This window comes from Danio rerio, chromosome 1, assembly GCF_052040795.2.
Source record: "Danio rerio strain M-AB ecotype USA chromosome 1, GRCz13ab, whole genome shotgun sequence".
NCBI classification, from domain to species: Eukaryota; Metazoa; Chordata; class Actinopteri; order Cypriniformes; family Danionidae; genus Danio; species Danio rerio.
In genome coordinates this window covers 32,693,361-32,708,762 of record NC_141021.1, presented here as the reverse complement: position 1 = coordinate 32,708,762, position 15,402 = coordinate 32,693,361, and the positions used below count along the sequence as shown (strand labels likewise).

General features: G+C 33.6%; 1 protein-coding gene across 1 annotated transcript in view; it reads right to left on the bottom strand.

Moving 5' to 3' along the window:
• The window catches only part of pcca (propionyl-CoA carboxylase subunit alpha), a 93,480-nt gene that overhangs the window by 41,692 nt on the left and 36,386 nt on the right, over positions 1 to 15,402 (bottom strand). Inside the window, 9 exon segments of the mRNA NM_001002746.2 lie at positions 2,089 to 2,302; positions 2,382 to 2,457; positions 2,533 to 2,601; positions 3,999 to 4,073; positions 5,459 to 5,602; positions 11,026 to 11,176; positions 11,323 to 11,417; positions 12,349 to 12,451; positions 15,265 to 15,343. Coding sequence (NP_001002746.1) covers positions 2,089 to 2,302; positions 2,382 to 2,457; positions 2,533 to 2,601; positions 3,999 to 4,073; positions 5,459 to 5,602; positions 11,026 to 11,176; positions 11,323 to 11,417; positions 12,349 to 12,451; positions 15,265 to 15,343 — 1,006 coding nt within the window.

Genomic DNA, 15,402 nt, shown 5'->3' with positions numbered 1-15,402 from the left:
TTCATTTTACCAAAACACCATATTGTATTAAAGCTACGGAAGCTACATAACCTAAGCTTAAACAATATTAAAATCATCACTCAAATAGTTTTTATTTATTAGTAAATGTACACTACCTGATTCAAGTTTTTCAAGTTTTAAGTTTTCAAGTTTTAGGAACAACATACAATAGCTTGACTTTTATCATTTGGTATCAGAAGTGGCTTATATGAAAGGCAAAGACCTCTTGATGATGCATATGTGCAATATGCAATCCACCTCCATCTTACCCCAGACATGCTCAATAATGTTCATGTCTGGTGACTGGGCTGGCCCATCCTGGAGCACCTTGACCTTCTTTGCTTTCAGGAACATGGATGTGGAGGCTGAAGTACGAGTAGGAGCACTATCCTGCTGAAGAATTTGCCCTCTCCTATGGTTTGTAATGTAATGGGCAGCACAAATGTCTTGATACTTCAGGCTGTTAATGTTGCCATCCACTTTGCATAACTCTTGCATGCCCCCATACTGAATGTAAGCCCAAACCATGATTTATCCTTCACCAAACTTGACTGATTACTGTGAGAATCTTGGGTCCATGTGGGTTCCAATAGGTCTCCGGCAGTATTTGTGATGATTGGGATGCAGTTGAACAGATGATTCATCTGAAAAATCTACCTTCTGCCACTTTTCCAAATGATCAACTAGAAGCTAGGTTATTATTTGTTGCTCTTACAACTGGGATCGACAGCAAGACTTTTGTCAGGTAGTGTAGGATTGTTGAAATCTATATTGTGAAGACTTGCTACAGAATGTCCATTAAATGGTTTAATTATTAAAAATAATAGAAAAACATACAACAAAATAATAATGAAAAACCGGTTTCGCCCACAGCGTATAGACAAAACTGAAAAGAGATATAGCTTCAGTGGTTATGACAAAAAACTACATGGTCAATTAAAAAATATTCAAATGCAGCAAAAAGCAGTTTTTTAAAACCCGTGAACACTCATGTTTACATATTAACGGCAATATATTATTAAGCTACTTGATAAAAGTCATTTTTAAGGACCACACAAAAAAAGAAAACAATAAAAAAATAACTTTGAAAACCTTTTAACATCCACAGCCGTGGATAACACTATTATAAGCACGCTGCAGTTATAACGTCTGTCTCTTTTCCTAAATGTAATTTTGTTGGTGCTATTAATCATAATTCTATTTCTATAGGAAAAGCAAATATATGGTTGCAATAGCAATAGGTAGAGGTCATTTACATTTAATAGCCTTAAATAAGGGACTCATAAAGGTGAAATTTAAGTGCAATTTAAAGTGCAAACTTAATAATCTTATATGAATTCATTTAGAACTTTTTACTGGAAAATTAGCTCCAGTTGGAAATCTACTATGGTTGAGCAACAGATCAGCGTCCATACCAGGTTAGCTCAAAGCTTTGAAATAGAAAAAGAAAAAGTCAGTCAGTCAAGGTAAAACAAACTGTCACATAAAGTATACAGCTTATTATTATTAGAGAAAGTTTCAAATGATTAGCCCTCCTGTGAAATTTAAATTCATTATTAAATATTTTCCAAGTGTTGTTTAATGTAGAGAACACATTTTTTACGTATATTTAAAATTCTAACTAGTCTTTGTCATGATGACAGTATATAATAATTTACTAGTGACTGCTACACACTAGTATTCAGCTTAAAGGGCAATTTAAACATTACCGTTAATTAGGTTGCCTTGGCAAGTTAAATTAATTGGACGACAATGTCTTGTTCATTATATATTGTTTTTTTTTTTTTTATTACAACCAAACTACAAGTAATAAGAATATATCTAGAAGAAAATTATAATACTAAATACTGTGAAAAATATTCCTTGTTCAGTTAAACATTACTTGGAAAACATTTTAAAAAAACAATTTAAATTTCAGGGTTGATAATTTTGTCTGTAAATTAACTTGATGCTAGATGCTTTCTTAACTTTTGTTTTCTCAACGATGTCACATTAGTTGTAATAATATGCTGCACAAATTCCTTTAGCGAAATGACAAAAGAGTGTAAAATATATCCCTAGCTGGAAGTTGCTCCATCTTTGTCTCACCTGAGATCCCCCAGGAACCTCTGAGAGCGGAGCTGTGCTGCTGTATAGAGTGCCGCAGCCGTAGCAAGCAGCTCCTGTCTTTCTCCTGCTGTTAACATGTGACCTTTGAACCCATCAGGATACACCTCCGGGAGAAACTTAGTACTGATATCACCAGACACAAACCGAGGATGAACAATGATCTCTCTCAGTAGAGGTATGTTATGTGTTACACCTGTGCCAACAAGAGAAGCAGTCTATGATCTGAAATGTTTTCACCTTCATTTGTCATAATTCTTTCGGAGGCCATTTACCTCTGACCACGTAATTATCAAGTGCTTCTTCCATTTTCTTCAGAGCTTCCTCCCGTGTTTTGCCATACGTGACCAGCTATAAAACAATATATAAAATGAAACAAACTGACATCTTAATTGAAATTAGACTTTCATGATGGTCATTGATTACCTTAGAAATCATAGGGTCATAATAAATACTGATGTCGCTTCCTTCTTGAATTCCGCTGTCCACTCGAACCTACAGGAGAAGCAAAAAAAAAAATCGAATTAAAACACTTACACATGAAGTATTTACTTACATACTTTAACCCTCACCTTAGGGATAGTTCTAATAAATACTTCAATAGTATGGTAGTTTTTTTATACTATGGATTCCAATAGTTGTAAGTTTCCAACATTCTTCAAACAATAATTTTTAGCATTTAACACACAAAAAATTACCACTTAAGGGTCAATGGTGAGCAAATTTTTTTTTATTTGTGTGTGAACTAACCCTTCAAAACAACACAAAACTATAAATAACCACTAAGAACATCACACAATGTTATCTTTTTTGGCCCTACCTACAAATAAAAGACCATTGTTAATCTCCTCAGTGATGTTTGCTTTCTTTAGACATTTAAAGCTCATCTGTATCCCTTTATGTGTGTGGATTTCTAAAATAAAAACATTTTGCTTTTCCTGTTGAGCAGAAACCAATGATCTTTTGATGAAGAGGATGTGACTATCTGCACTTCCTCTTTTGATTGAAGTGAACACTTTATTGGTTATGCAGATAACTTGCAGTTTCCCCATATTTCTTCATAACCTCCATAATTCAACTAATTGTTCAGTCAAATTTGCTGCGTTCCCTTTCTTTTAACCAAACTTAATAAATGGTCTGCTTGACTCTGAACTCAAAAGACCAGAACTCTTTCATTCCACTGTTGGGCACTGTTCAATTCAGATTTATATGATGCATAAACAAACATGACACAATTTTATCCAAAGTCTATAATTATTTTATCAAGACAATTGTTATAATTTTATAACAAAGTTTTTTTAACTCTGACCTTTTTTTGGGTAACATTTGTTTCACTTAACATTTCACACCATTTACTACCGACTAATAACTTTAACTGAAAATTAACTGTTTATTAGCTTTTATGAAATATAATCTTATTTTATATCCCCCTACCTTAAAGGGCCCATATGATGAAAATTATCTTTTGTAAGCTGTTTGGACAGAAGTGTCTGTATGGACAGTGTGTCCACTGTCATATTTGAGTGATATAAACCCAACAAGTTTTTTTTTTTCCTGACGTTTAAATAGAACCCACATCTAAAGGTCCACCATAGCGAATTGATTGACAGGTGTCATGTTTCTATAATAACATGTATACACAAGTCCACAGAACATTTTTTTGCAAATAAACTGGGATTAATATATTAGTTTTAACTCTCTGGGATTTTTAGAAATTTTATATGTTTAAAAACTTTTTTAAAACAGAGTATGTTTGTAATAAAAAAAAAGAAACAGAAATGTGCGCACCTTTAAGAATCTCAAAGGCAGGTGCTCGATCAAAACACTGTAAACACTATAGCAAAAGACATTATAGAGCAGACGAAAGTGACTAGACAGGTCAGTTTACTAACATTATCCAAGTCAAGTGGCTCCTGGTACTGAGACAGTCGACCGATGGAGGGGAGTCCAAATGATTTGTATGGATCCTGAAAAAAAAGAAACAGATAGATGAAATAGTGGCTCACAAAGGAAACAAGGGTTCAAGTGCCTGTCCTCAAAGCTCATGTCTTAACTCTGTTCAAACTGTAGCTTAGTTAAGATTGGTTAACAAGGTCTGCCTGGTTCCTTTCAACTCTGCAGGCAAAAAAACTTACGTCATCCAGACTGGGTCAAATGAAGGCTTCTCATTTAAGAAGACACACAAAAGCCTTACACTGATTCATTGGATACAGATATGAACTATGTAGGTGTTATTCAGATTTATACAAAAGTCTGACTAGAATAATCCTAAACACACAAAAGACAGTTTGTCTGACGCGGATTAAGGTGAGTCTAGGATTAAGCGGTTCAGCTAAAGGAGTGAAAATGCTCTCCATCCCACTTAATCTGTCTATAAAGCTAAAATGTAAAGGAAAATCATCTTAAATCTTAACATTAAAAAAATACGAAGATGTTATATGACAGGATAATCCATCCTTATGAAGACAAATCCTTTAATAGGCCAGGACCAATTCAAATTTTTTTGTGAAAGGAAACAAAAATTAGGTGGGTAAATCAGTCATGAGCATAGTAAGTCACATTTAACCCCAAAATTAATTGGAAATTTGAATTAAATGACCATGTTTTTTTAATTCTTTTTTTGTGGCACATAATGTGACTTTACAAATGACTCAGATTATCATTCTAAAAACAAGGTCTGTAGACCTCATATTCACCAAGACATGCAGTATTTGATCAAATATAAAAGTAAAAAATGGTAATATATTGTAATGTTGTCACAATTTTCTATTGTAAAATTTTTAATACTAATTATTTTTGTGATGGCATTAATTTATTCTTCAGTATTACAGAATCCTTCAGAAATCATTATCTGTTTATGCAGCTAAATATAAACAATCGCAAGTATTTTGTGAGGAATTTGAAATAGGTGCACATAGAAATATTACATAACATAAGCGTATTTACTGCCTATACAAATTTTGCAATAAAAAGAAAAAGAAAAGAAAATCTTATTGACCAAAAACTCTTGAATGTTAAGGTATGTTGCAAAGATTCACAGATATACGACTAAGAAAACTAAGAAATATCTTTTTTTAATGAATTAAACATTAATTGAATGTTACTGCTTTGCAAGTAACTGAAGTCCTAATTTTATTTTATTTTATATAATAATAAATACACTAAACAGAAAACTCGAAGACTCAAGACTAATTGTATTTGTCTGACAAACAGATTTTTTGTTAGAAAGAAATGAAGGGAGCATTATTTGTTAAAATTTGGTCATTCTGAGACTAAAACCAAATGAAATATCCAAATATTTTACTACATGATAAATGACTATTTTCATTATACTGTTTGTTTGTAACTTTACCTCAGCATAGACTCTGCTCTCGATGGCCCAGCCATTTATGGGTATGTCAGACTGTTTGTGTTGAAGTTTGTTTCCCTTTGCGATGCGGATCATCTGCTCCACAAGATCCAGCCCTGTGATGCACTCTGTGATGGGGTGTTCCACCTGAAAGAGAGGAACACATATAAAAACATTGTAAGCTTTGGCATGGCAATGTACATATTTTGGTGCATTTAAACAAAACAGATTTATTAAACGGATATATTTATTAAAATAATAATTTAGTCACTAAACATATTTATGAATTGAAATACAATTAAATTCAACTAAATTTAATTTTTTTTTTTTTTTTTTTTGCTTCAATTGATTTTTATTCTTTTTTCAATTTGTATTTAATATTTTTCTCTAGCATAAAAATTTGGCTGTACTATTTTTTGGACCATTATCATAAGTTATTTTGCTAGATAAGCTCCAGATTTGGCTTCAGTACTGACTAATCTAATGTATATGCACAAATATAATATTGTATAGCTTCTTATTAAAAACATAAATTTAAAACAGTTTTGTGAGGGGTGTACTTGTATGTGCTGAGCACTGTAAATAGCTGATTCAAGAATTGTGGGTACAATTTGCATCTCATATCTAAACCTTTTATCATTTGTCAAAAACAAATGATTTGTCAAAAACAAATGAAAAGGTTTGATTAATAATACTAATTACATCGACTTTTCTCTAAAAAAAATGTTCCTATGTGTATTTAAGACATTTTGTCTTGGAAAATGAACTTAAAAAACTCGAAATAGACTTACCGACTGATTTGCTTATTTGTGACTGTCTCTACCTCCTGAATAATACATTCAGCTTTCTCCATCATGAAATAATAAAGTCAAATTTTATTTTTATTTTTTGGTGAATTACTCTATTAGTTAGAGTGCATTGAACATTTAATTCTTTGTATTATTTTTCATTTTAGTTAAAAAATACAAATACATTTCATGTCTGTCCCCACATTTGCTTAACTTTGTTACATCAGTTATCAAAAGGAATTCCAATCTGTAATGCACTCATGGTAATAGCATTTGACTTCCTCCAAGTGATTTCCCTTTGTTTGGTAGGAAACTTGAAATTTGTCAACTCTGTTATTGTGATGTTTTAATGCATTTCTCATTCACTTTTTGAAAACTATATATAATGAACATCCTTAAAATTCTAATTTAGACATACCATGTAACATCTGAATTGAGATTAGTATCTTGAGCTGGTAACAGTTTACAATAAGGTTGCTTAGTAAATGCATTTACTAACATGAATTAATCATGAACAACACTTGTACAGCATTTATTAATCATAATTTAACATTTACTAATGCATTATTAACATCCAAGTCCATGCTTGTTAACATTAGTTAATGCTCCATGAGTTAACAAACTAACAATGAACAACTGTATTTTCATTAACTAATGTTTATTAACATGAATAAATACTGTAGTAAATGTACTGTTCATTGTTTGTTCATGTTAGTAAATGCATTAATTAACATTAACTAATGAACCTTATTGTAAAGTGTGACCCTTGAGCTAAAGAACAAAATGTCAACTCTATTATAGCCAACTTTATGAGTGATTTAAAACATTGACTTACACAACATTTAGTAACAGCATCAAATGTTCCTCACCGGATTTAAGCATTTTTCATCTTTTAAATTTAATAACATATTGATTTACTGTAAATTTTACATTTGCTCTATGTCATTCCAGTTTAAAAAAAAGAGTGGAAAATGCTTGAAACGTACCCACACTTCTGGAATGAGTCAAGTGCTTTTAAGGCCTGTGACTGCAAGCAATGGAAGAGAGTTAAAATAACTTAAAAATAGAATAAATTGTAACAATTGTAGCTTTAACAAAGATTAATTTGATTTAATTACTTGCAAAAAAATCTACTGTTATTTTGTATTTGATTATTTGATTTATCTACCTAAATACTGTTATTACTGTTATTTTCTCCCCATTAATCCAAAAAAGACTCATTTAATTTATTTGTATTTTTGCTTTATTCTACTTATTTACACTTGAAAGTTGTGTATTATGCTTTATGCAAAAACATCTGAATAAATCTAAAATAATGAATTGTTTTCAAATAGAGATATTCAAGTCATCTGCTAATAAATATCACAGAAAAGCAAAATATTGCAATGTCAGTTTTTATGTAAAATATCATGCAGCTCTATCCTAAAATAACCCATTACAAGAACTGCTGTGGACAGATGCCTTAATCTCATTTTACTGAAAGAAAATGGGAATTCATCACCAGAATTAAAATACTACAAAGCATCTCCCACCAACCACACTCAAATGCTAACAAAGGTGTTTTAAGAGAGTCTCGTTAACCAGACAGCACAGCTAACAACTAGTCATTAACCCCAAGCGGAAATATTAAAACCCTTTTCCTGCCCGGAGGAGTACGCCCAGACCCATTCTGCATGTTTCCACACTAATAAGCTTTGTAGACACTTTGATGTCCTCTATGGATATGGGTTCTATTGAGGTGCAAAAAAAATGATGATGAAGATCGACACTGTGTTCCATTGTAGACTTAATACTTCAGATGTGCTATATGTGATGCTCATTCAAGGGCATAAGTTCAAGCCCAGATCCTTCTAATCAATGGACACAGTCCTTAATGCAGTACTTACGAAATCTTCTGATTGTGACAGTTTCTTTCAAACTAATTAGGTTTTGCCTGCGTATACATTCTGTAAATATACAACATTTAAAATTATAGACATATGAGCTTTCTGTAAAACAGCACCCATGTATCTCATCAGTTTACAGCATTCCAGTACAAAAATGCAGGATTTACAGATTAAACATTTGTTAAGAACCACCCTAAAGATGCACAAAGTCTGTTTAAATGTATCTTTTGTTAGTTTAACATGTATATTGTGCAATTTGCCATGTATGCTTGTAATGAGGCAGCAAAGATGTAAACTGCCGTCTATAATTGTTCAGTCCACGTCTATGCATCTTCATGTTCCACTCAACTCAACAGGACATGAACAGCAATTAACAGAAAACTCATGTTTATTAAAGACCATAGAATACTCAAGACTTTTCAATAATATAGTTTTAAATATCGAAAAGTGTAACAGGCAATATGGCAACTGAAGCCCCGCCTACTACTACAGGAGCCAATCATCAATCACTATAGACTGACGGAGAAACTCGAACCACACGTGTGCTTTTATGACAGTTTGGTGGTCAACAAATGCACTGGAATCTCAGCAAATACTTGCTTCACAAACAAGAAATACATCCAGATAAAGAATAAAAGTAAGTACTTTTAAATATACCATATACACTTTAAAACAAAAGTTTCTATATAAAACTTCTATATGAAATAGAGGTACAGTCCGTCCTGTCAAACGCACATCACATGACAGCAACTACTCAAACGCCCACAAACTTTTAAATAAAGCCACTTTTATTTTTCATTTTTTTGATTCGCCATCAAGATCAAGTTGTGAATTACTTCAGAAGAGCAGCGCTGATTTTGTTTGATTCGGATATTTAGAAACTTAACTTATGACACGGTTGTTTAATTTTATTGTTAATTCCAAATATGCCATTTCATCGTAAGCTAGGCTAAAATTTTGAGAAGTTGATGTTAAACGATATGTTAAACGATGAGTGTCAAAATGAATTGTTTCTTCGGTGCACCGGGATGCAGATACAGACATTTCGGTATCGGTTCAGTAATAATCATAACCGGTTATTATGTACTGACGTCATTTATCTCTTATGCGCTATGTCGCAGTAGCTTACTATGGCGAGGGAGGGGAGCGGGAGTATTTACAATGCTCCAAGTACTTAAAAAACGCAGAAGCTGTGCGCAATTTTACTGCATATGTGTTTGCTGGACAGTCTTTGGACAGACACTTACAGCAGAAGCCCCTATTTTACTGCAATTGAGAGAATGAAAGTAAACTCTATTTCTCTCTTTCTCACAGTGGGCCATTTGACCTGTTGGCATGACTTTTCATCTCCTCTCGGCTGTTACAGCACTACTTCTGGATACAGACGCAAGTGCGTATCTGCAGAGCGAGTTTTCTCCACAGCATCTATCATGATTCAGCTGTGATCGCTGCTGCCGTTTATCAGCGTCGCTCATCTGTGAAGAGCGCCAGCATGTAAGAGCCAATCGCAGCCCTTTCTGTTGAGTGCGTGACCAATCAAAGGGATGTAAGAACTTGGTAGACAAGGCTCAGAAAGCGAGCGGGATATTTATATTTGCTTATTTGCTATAAATGCCCGTGTTGTTTAAAGGTACAGTTTATTTATCTGACTGTTTGAATTAAAGGACAAAATTGTATTACAAATAGTATATAAATATAAATATAAATATATTTTTACATTTTAATACAAAAATTGCTGCTGTGAAGAAAATACAACACTGTGTGTGGAAAGCATCGTCAATGCACTGTGATGCACAGAGATATCGAATTGAGCTGAATCGATGGCATGATAATGGTAACCAAACCGAACCGTGAGACCAGTGTAGGTTTACACCTCTATGTTAAACCTCAATATACATCTATGTCTGTCCCTTTTTTGAGAATAATTATAATTTAGACCATTTTAATTCACAACTTGGGAGCAGTAATGAAGGAGCAGGTTGAAAAATATGAAACATACGCTGTCTCTTTTGCTGAATATCAGCTTTATTAATCAATAATGGCCATTCTAAAAGTATAACGTACACTAAGTTTATACATTATAGGAAATAAATGCAAGCAATCAGTCAAATATGCAGAATCAGTCTATGTAGTAACATAAATTCAGATATTAAGTTATCTTTGCGCTAAGCCAAAACACATTAACTGAGAACAAGTGATTGATTCAAAAAAACGTCATTAGATATAGACAAGATTGATTAAATATCAGGTTTAACAACTATAGATAAAGCGGTATAACCTTGGTAAACTGTCCGATGTGTGCTGGTCCAACCTGGGGAGGTGCCCGCAGAGCACCCGCTGTCTGCTGGGGCTCAGACCTCCGCATACACTGCAGTGCATCCCAGAGTTTATGTGTAGTCATGTGACGTGCATTTTCAGTGGTGTAGTGTCGATAGAGATCTTTTCAGAAACGCGAGGTGAAATGCCAGTGTGGACGTGGATTTAAAACGCCGTATTAAAACTAAAACGTATTAAGTGTAAACAGGGACTTTAGTGTATCTTCTCCATTAGCAGTGTGTGTTTTACTGCTCTTATTTTTTATTGTTTACAAATTTGTTGACTTGTCTTTGTTTTGTATTCTCTGTGCAGCCCTTTGGACGACTGTGCTACACAAATAAACCCTGTTGTGTTGTATTGTACTGCATTGCATTATTCAGCTACAGAAACACCCCTAGTCTACATTCACAGAAAACCATGCATGTGGAGGTCATGATTTAGGAGCCATGAATCAGCTGATATAAATGACCAACTACGGCTGATTTAGAGAAGTCATGAATAAAGGTAGGTTATTCATTTGTAATCTTGAATGTAACAATTTTTCAAAATTGCACAAAGCATGTGCTTCAAATCTACAAACCTGCAAACGTGTGTTCATCTCCAAGAAGTAGAAGTTCTTCTTAGAGTCAACAAGAAACTCCACAGTGCCAGCTGAAGAGTATTTCACTGCTTTTGCCAGAGACACAGCCTGCTCGCCCATTTTTCTCCGGGTGTCTGGGTCCAGAAAAGTGCTAAACGGCCAAACAAGCAAAACATTTTAACAATGTAGATAGCTAAAAAGAGTAGTGGAGTGGGTAGTCCATGCACAGCTATATATTGCATTAATTTCATAGAACTCTCAGGCTGATTTCAGATAATAGCATGTGTTGAAACATACCTGGGTGCCTCCTCTACCACTTTCTGGTTTCTTCTCTGGATAGAGCACTCTCTCTCATTCAGCCACAGAGCATTGCCGTGTTTGTCCGCCAACACCTGCAGGCAACAGAATAGAAGCCATTAGCACAAAAAGCACTGTGGCCACAGAAGAGACAGAGAATTCAGTTTAAAGACACATTATAGTATGGTTTAGTATTTCTTAGAATATAATATTAATATATTTTTGTCATAGTGGATGCACTGAATGGCAAATAGTATCTTACTCAGCTGGTTTCCACTTTCAGTAATCAGTTGTAACAACCAGATGGATGAACTAATTAATAACCATGAGCCAAGTTAAGACTATTTATATCTATGACCCAAGTGTCCAGCAGATACTCTGGCATTCAGAGTTTGGGGTCAGTAAGATATTCAAAAGGGGGTGCTATTTTTAACCAGTTTGGATGCATTAAATCAATCAAAAGATCAATGCAACATAATATTTCTTCTTAAATTTAAGTTAACCAGTTAAATAAAAACCAAAAAAAAAAAAAAAACAGCACAACTGCTCTGAACTTTGGTCATAAAAAAAGAAACATGTGTCAAATTAGCCGATTAAATTATTTCCCAATCATATGATGACAAATCAGTTCATCACATGAACAAATTGTATTTTAAAATATATTAAAACAGAATAATATATTATAATAGCTATGTAAAATGACAATATTTTACAATATTACTGTTTTACTTTGTATTTAGCCCAATTTAAAAGCAGGCTTAGCGAGTGTTTTTCAAAAACGTATTTAAAAATTAACAAATCTCACCAACTATGAATTTAACTGTATTTAAATTCATTTCTGACAACTAAAATTGCATCTAAGGTAGACATTTTATTCAGTAATTTCTGAAATAATGCCCAGAGTGTAATCCTGCAGAAAAATCAATGGAAAAGCAGGCTGTTTTTGTAGGATCTAAAATATAATGGAGATACGTTTTTTTCTGGCTAATTGTTCATCAAGTCATGTAGAATGTATATAGTGAATACCTGAATCTCAATATGTCTGGGATTGTCTATAAACTTCTCAATCAGCAAACGGTCATCTCCAAAACTAGATGCCGCCTCCTGAGAAGAGAAACGAAAGCCTTCCCTGAAACAGAAAATGAAAAACATACAAAACTTCACTTTAAAATGACTCGAATCCTTAACATTATCTCAAACAAATTATTCATTAGCATTAGATAGCTTTTCGAGAACATATACATACTCTCAAAAAATATGCATCGCTGCTTGTTTTAACTACTTTTTGAAAAGAGCTGGTAAAACACAATTCTGGAGTTTTTGTGGGACTGCTTTATTGTTTTATGTTAAATAAAACAATTTAAAAAATGTGTTTCCAAGCATTTTGACTATTGCACAAAAACTCCTTGATTGTTCACTTTTTTGTGTTATTTATTATTGTTTTATTATTATTATCACTAATAACATAGGAAGAAATAAACGTGTTTTTATTCATCTTCTTATAAACAGTTTAGGCAAAGTCTGAACTGCCTGCCTGAATCGCTTCTAGTGGCTTTTGTAAGGAAACTTGACATTTGTACCAAAAGGATTCCTCTTAGCAGATAAGCATCTCTCTGCCTGAGGATTTTTTCTCTCTCTCTCTCTCTCTCTCTCTCTCTCAAATTCTCTCTCTGTCCTCGGTCTCCAATGAATTGCTCTGAATGACTCTTTTGCTTCTCGAGATAAATCCAATTAAAGCTTAAACAAAAGCCCAGCTTCAGCCTACGGCAATAAAGGCACAATTAACAGCAACATGTTCCACTGAAGTTTTTATTAATATTCTCAAGATATAGAGAAGGCAGAGTGGGAGGGGGAAAGAGGGGATTTGGGTTTCAGAAGGGGTTGATTTGTGAATGGTAATATGTACTGCTTGACTTTTAATGCTATACAAGCAAACATACCATATTTTAAGGAATAAAAGTTATGTTTGCAGTCACATGTTTAATATACTTTAGATTGATAGTTTATATTTTATAATAATTGCTGGGCAAAGATTAATCATGATTAATTGCATCCAAAATCAAAGTTTGTTTTGACACATATATACACAAATAAAATAAAATTTATATAGTAATTTTATAATATACGTATATATATTTTACATATTTCATATAAATAAACATTCTTGTATATATGCATGCATGCAGACACAAACATACACAATTTGACAAAAGTCTTGTAGTCAATCCCAGTTGTATGAGCAACAAATGATAACTTGACTTCTAGTTGATCATTTGGAAAAGTGACAGAGGGTAGATTTTTCAGATGAATCATCTGTTCAACTGCATCCTAATCATCACAAATACTGCAGAAGACCTATTGGAACCCACATGGACCCAAGATTCTTACATAAATCAGTCAAGTTTGGTGAAGAAAAAATCATGGTTTGGGGTTACATTCAGTATAGAGATGTGCAAGAGTTTTGCAAAGTGGATGGTGACATCAACAGCCTGAGGTATTAAGACATTTGTGCTGCCCATTACATTACAAAAAACAGGAGAGGGCAAATTCTTCAGCAGGATAGTGCTGCTCCTCATCCTTCAGACTTCATCCTTCAGTTCCTAAAAGCAAAGAAGGTCAAGGTGCTCCAGGATTGGCCAGCCTATTCACCAGACATGAACATTATTGAGCATGCCTGGGGTATGATGAAGGAGGAGGCATTAATGATGAATACAAAGAATCTTGATGAACTCTGAGAGTCCGGCAAGAATGCTTTCTTTGCCGTTCCAGATGACTTTATTAATATGTTATTTGAGTCATTGCAGAGATGTATGAATGCAGTCCTTCAAGCTCATAGGAGTCATACACAATATTAATTCTTATTCCACTGTACCATGACTTTGCTTTTCACATAAGCCACTTCCGATTCCAAATGGTCAACTAGAAGTCAAGTTATTATTTGTTGTTCCTAAAACTTGGATAGACAACAAGACTTTTGTCAGGCAGTGTATTATCTCAAAACACTTTTACTTCAGATGTGATTTATCTTTACTATTCATGATAGTTTATTTCATTCTGTACTTTTTTTACATCTTTTTTCCACATATTGCTGCAAAGTGAGAGTAACAAACACCTTTAGTATTATTTACTTTGATTTGTCAGAATTTTATAAATTGTGACTTTTACACCAGTGCGCGTCAACTTGTTTTCTCACTCTCTGTGCAACTTCTCACTCTCTGTGCAACTTATTTACCGAAAGATAAAATATTAGTACATTATTGTCTAATACATCTAATATTATATAATAATATAATATATCTAATACACTAAATAGTCATTAATTTTTAGTTCCCAAAAGCTGGGATTCCCAAACCTTTCAGCCAGCGACCCCCAAAATTAAAATGCCTGTGACTCACGACCCCCAATATCCTCTAAGGTGTTTATAAACATAGAAACCTTGCACACATCGGTACACACATATGCCCAATTCTATTCATCATTTAAAAAACGCCACTCTGAGACCATCCTTTAGGTTCAGTTGAGGATGGTATTTATTTTTGATGGATGCGAGTGCTGTAAAGGTGTCAGAAAGTTTAACCTGGTGCCATAAAATCATGTTTTGTGTCTTTAATCTTACAAAATCAACCCAAAGGTCGCAAAAAATATTTTAATGTATCTATTACCTACTTTTTTTTTCTTCTGTAGGTTATGGATAATATATGGTAATTGTAATAGTTTCAAAAAAGGAATTAGATTTGTGGAAATCAAGCAAAACCCTGTCGTTGTCCCTACCCCCATTTTGGGAACCACTGCCCTACAATACTGAACGAAATCTATAAATCGAAAGCGCATTACAATTTATTAATGCAGTGTACAAGGCAACTCTCGTTCCAAAACTGTGTCTAATAATCAGATATTTTTGACCCTTAAATATTAAAAGAATCTGCTGTCCCAACATCTCACCTGGTTTCCTCATCATTCCATGCAATCCTCATCCCTTTACCTCCTCCACCAGCAGATGCTTTGATCATAACAGGGTAACCTATATGGACACAAACTCTGTGTTATCCGTATTTCCGAAATCATCTTACTAATAATACA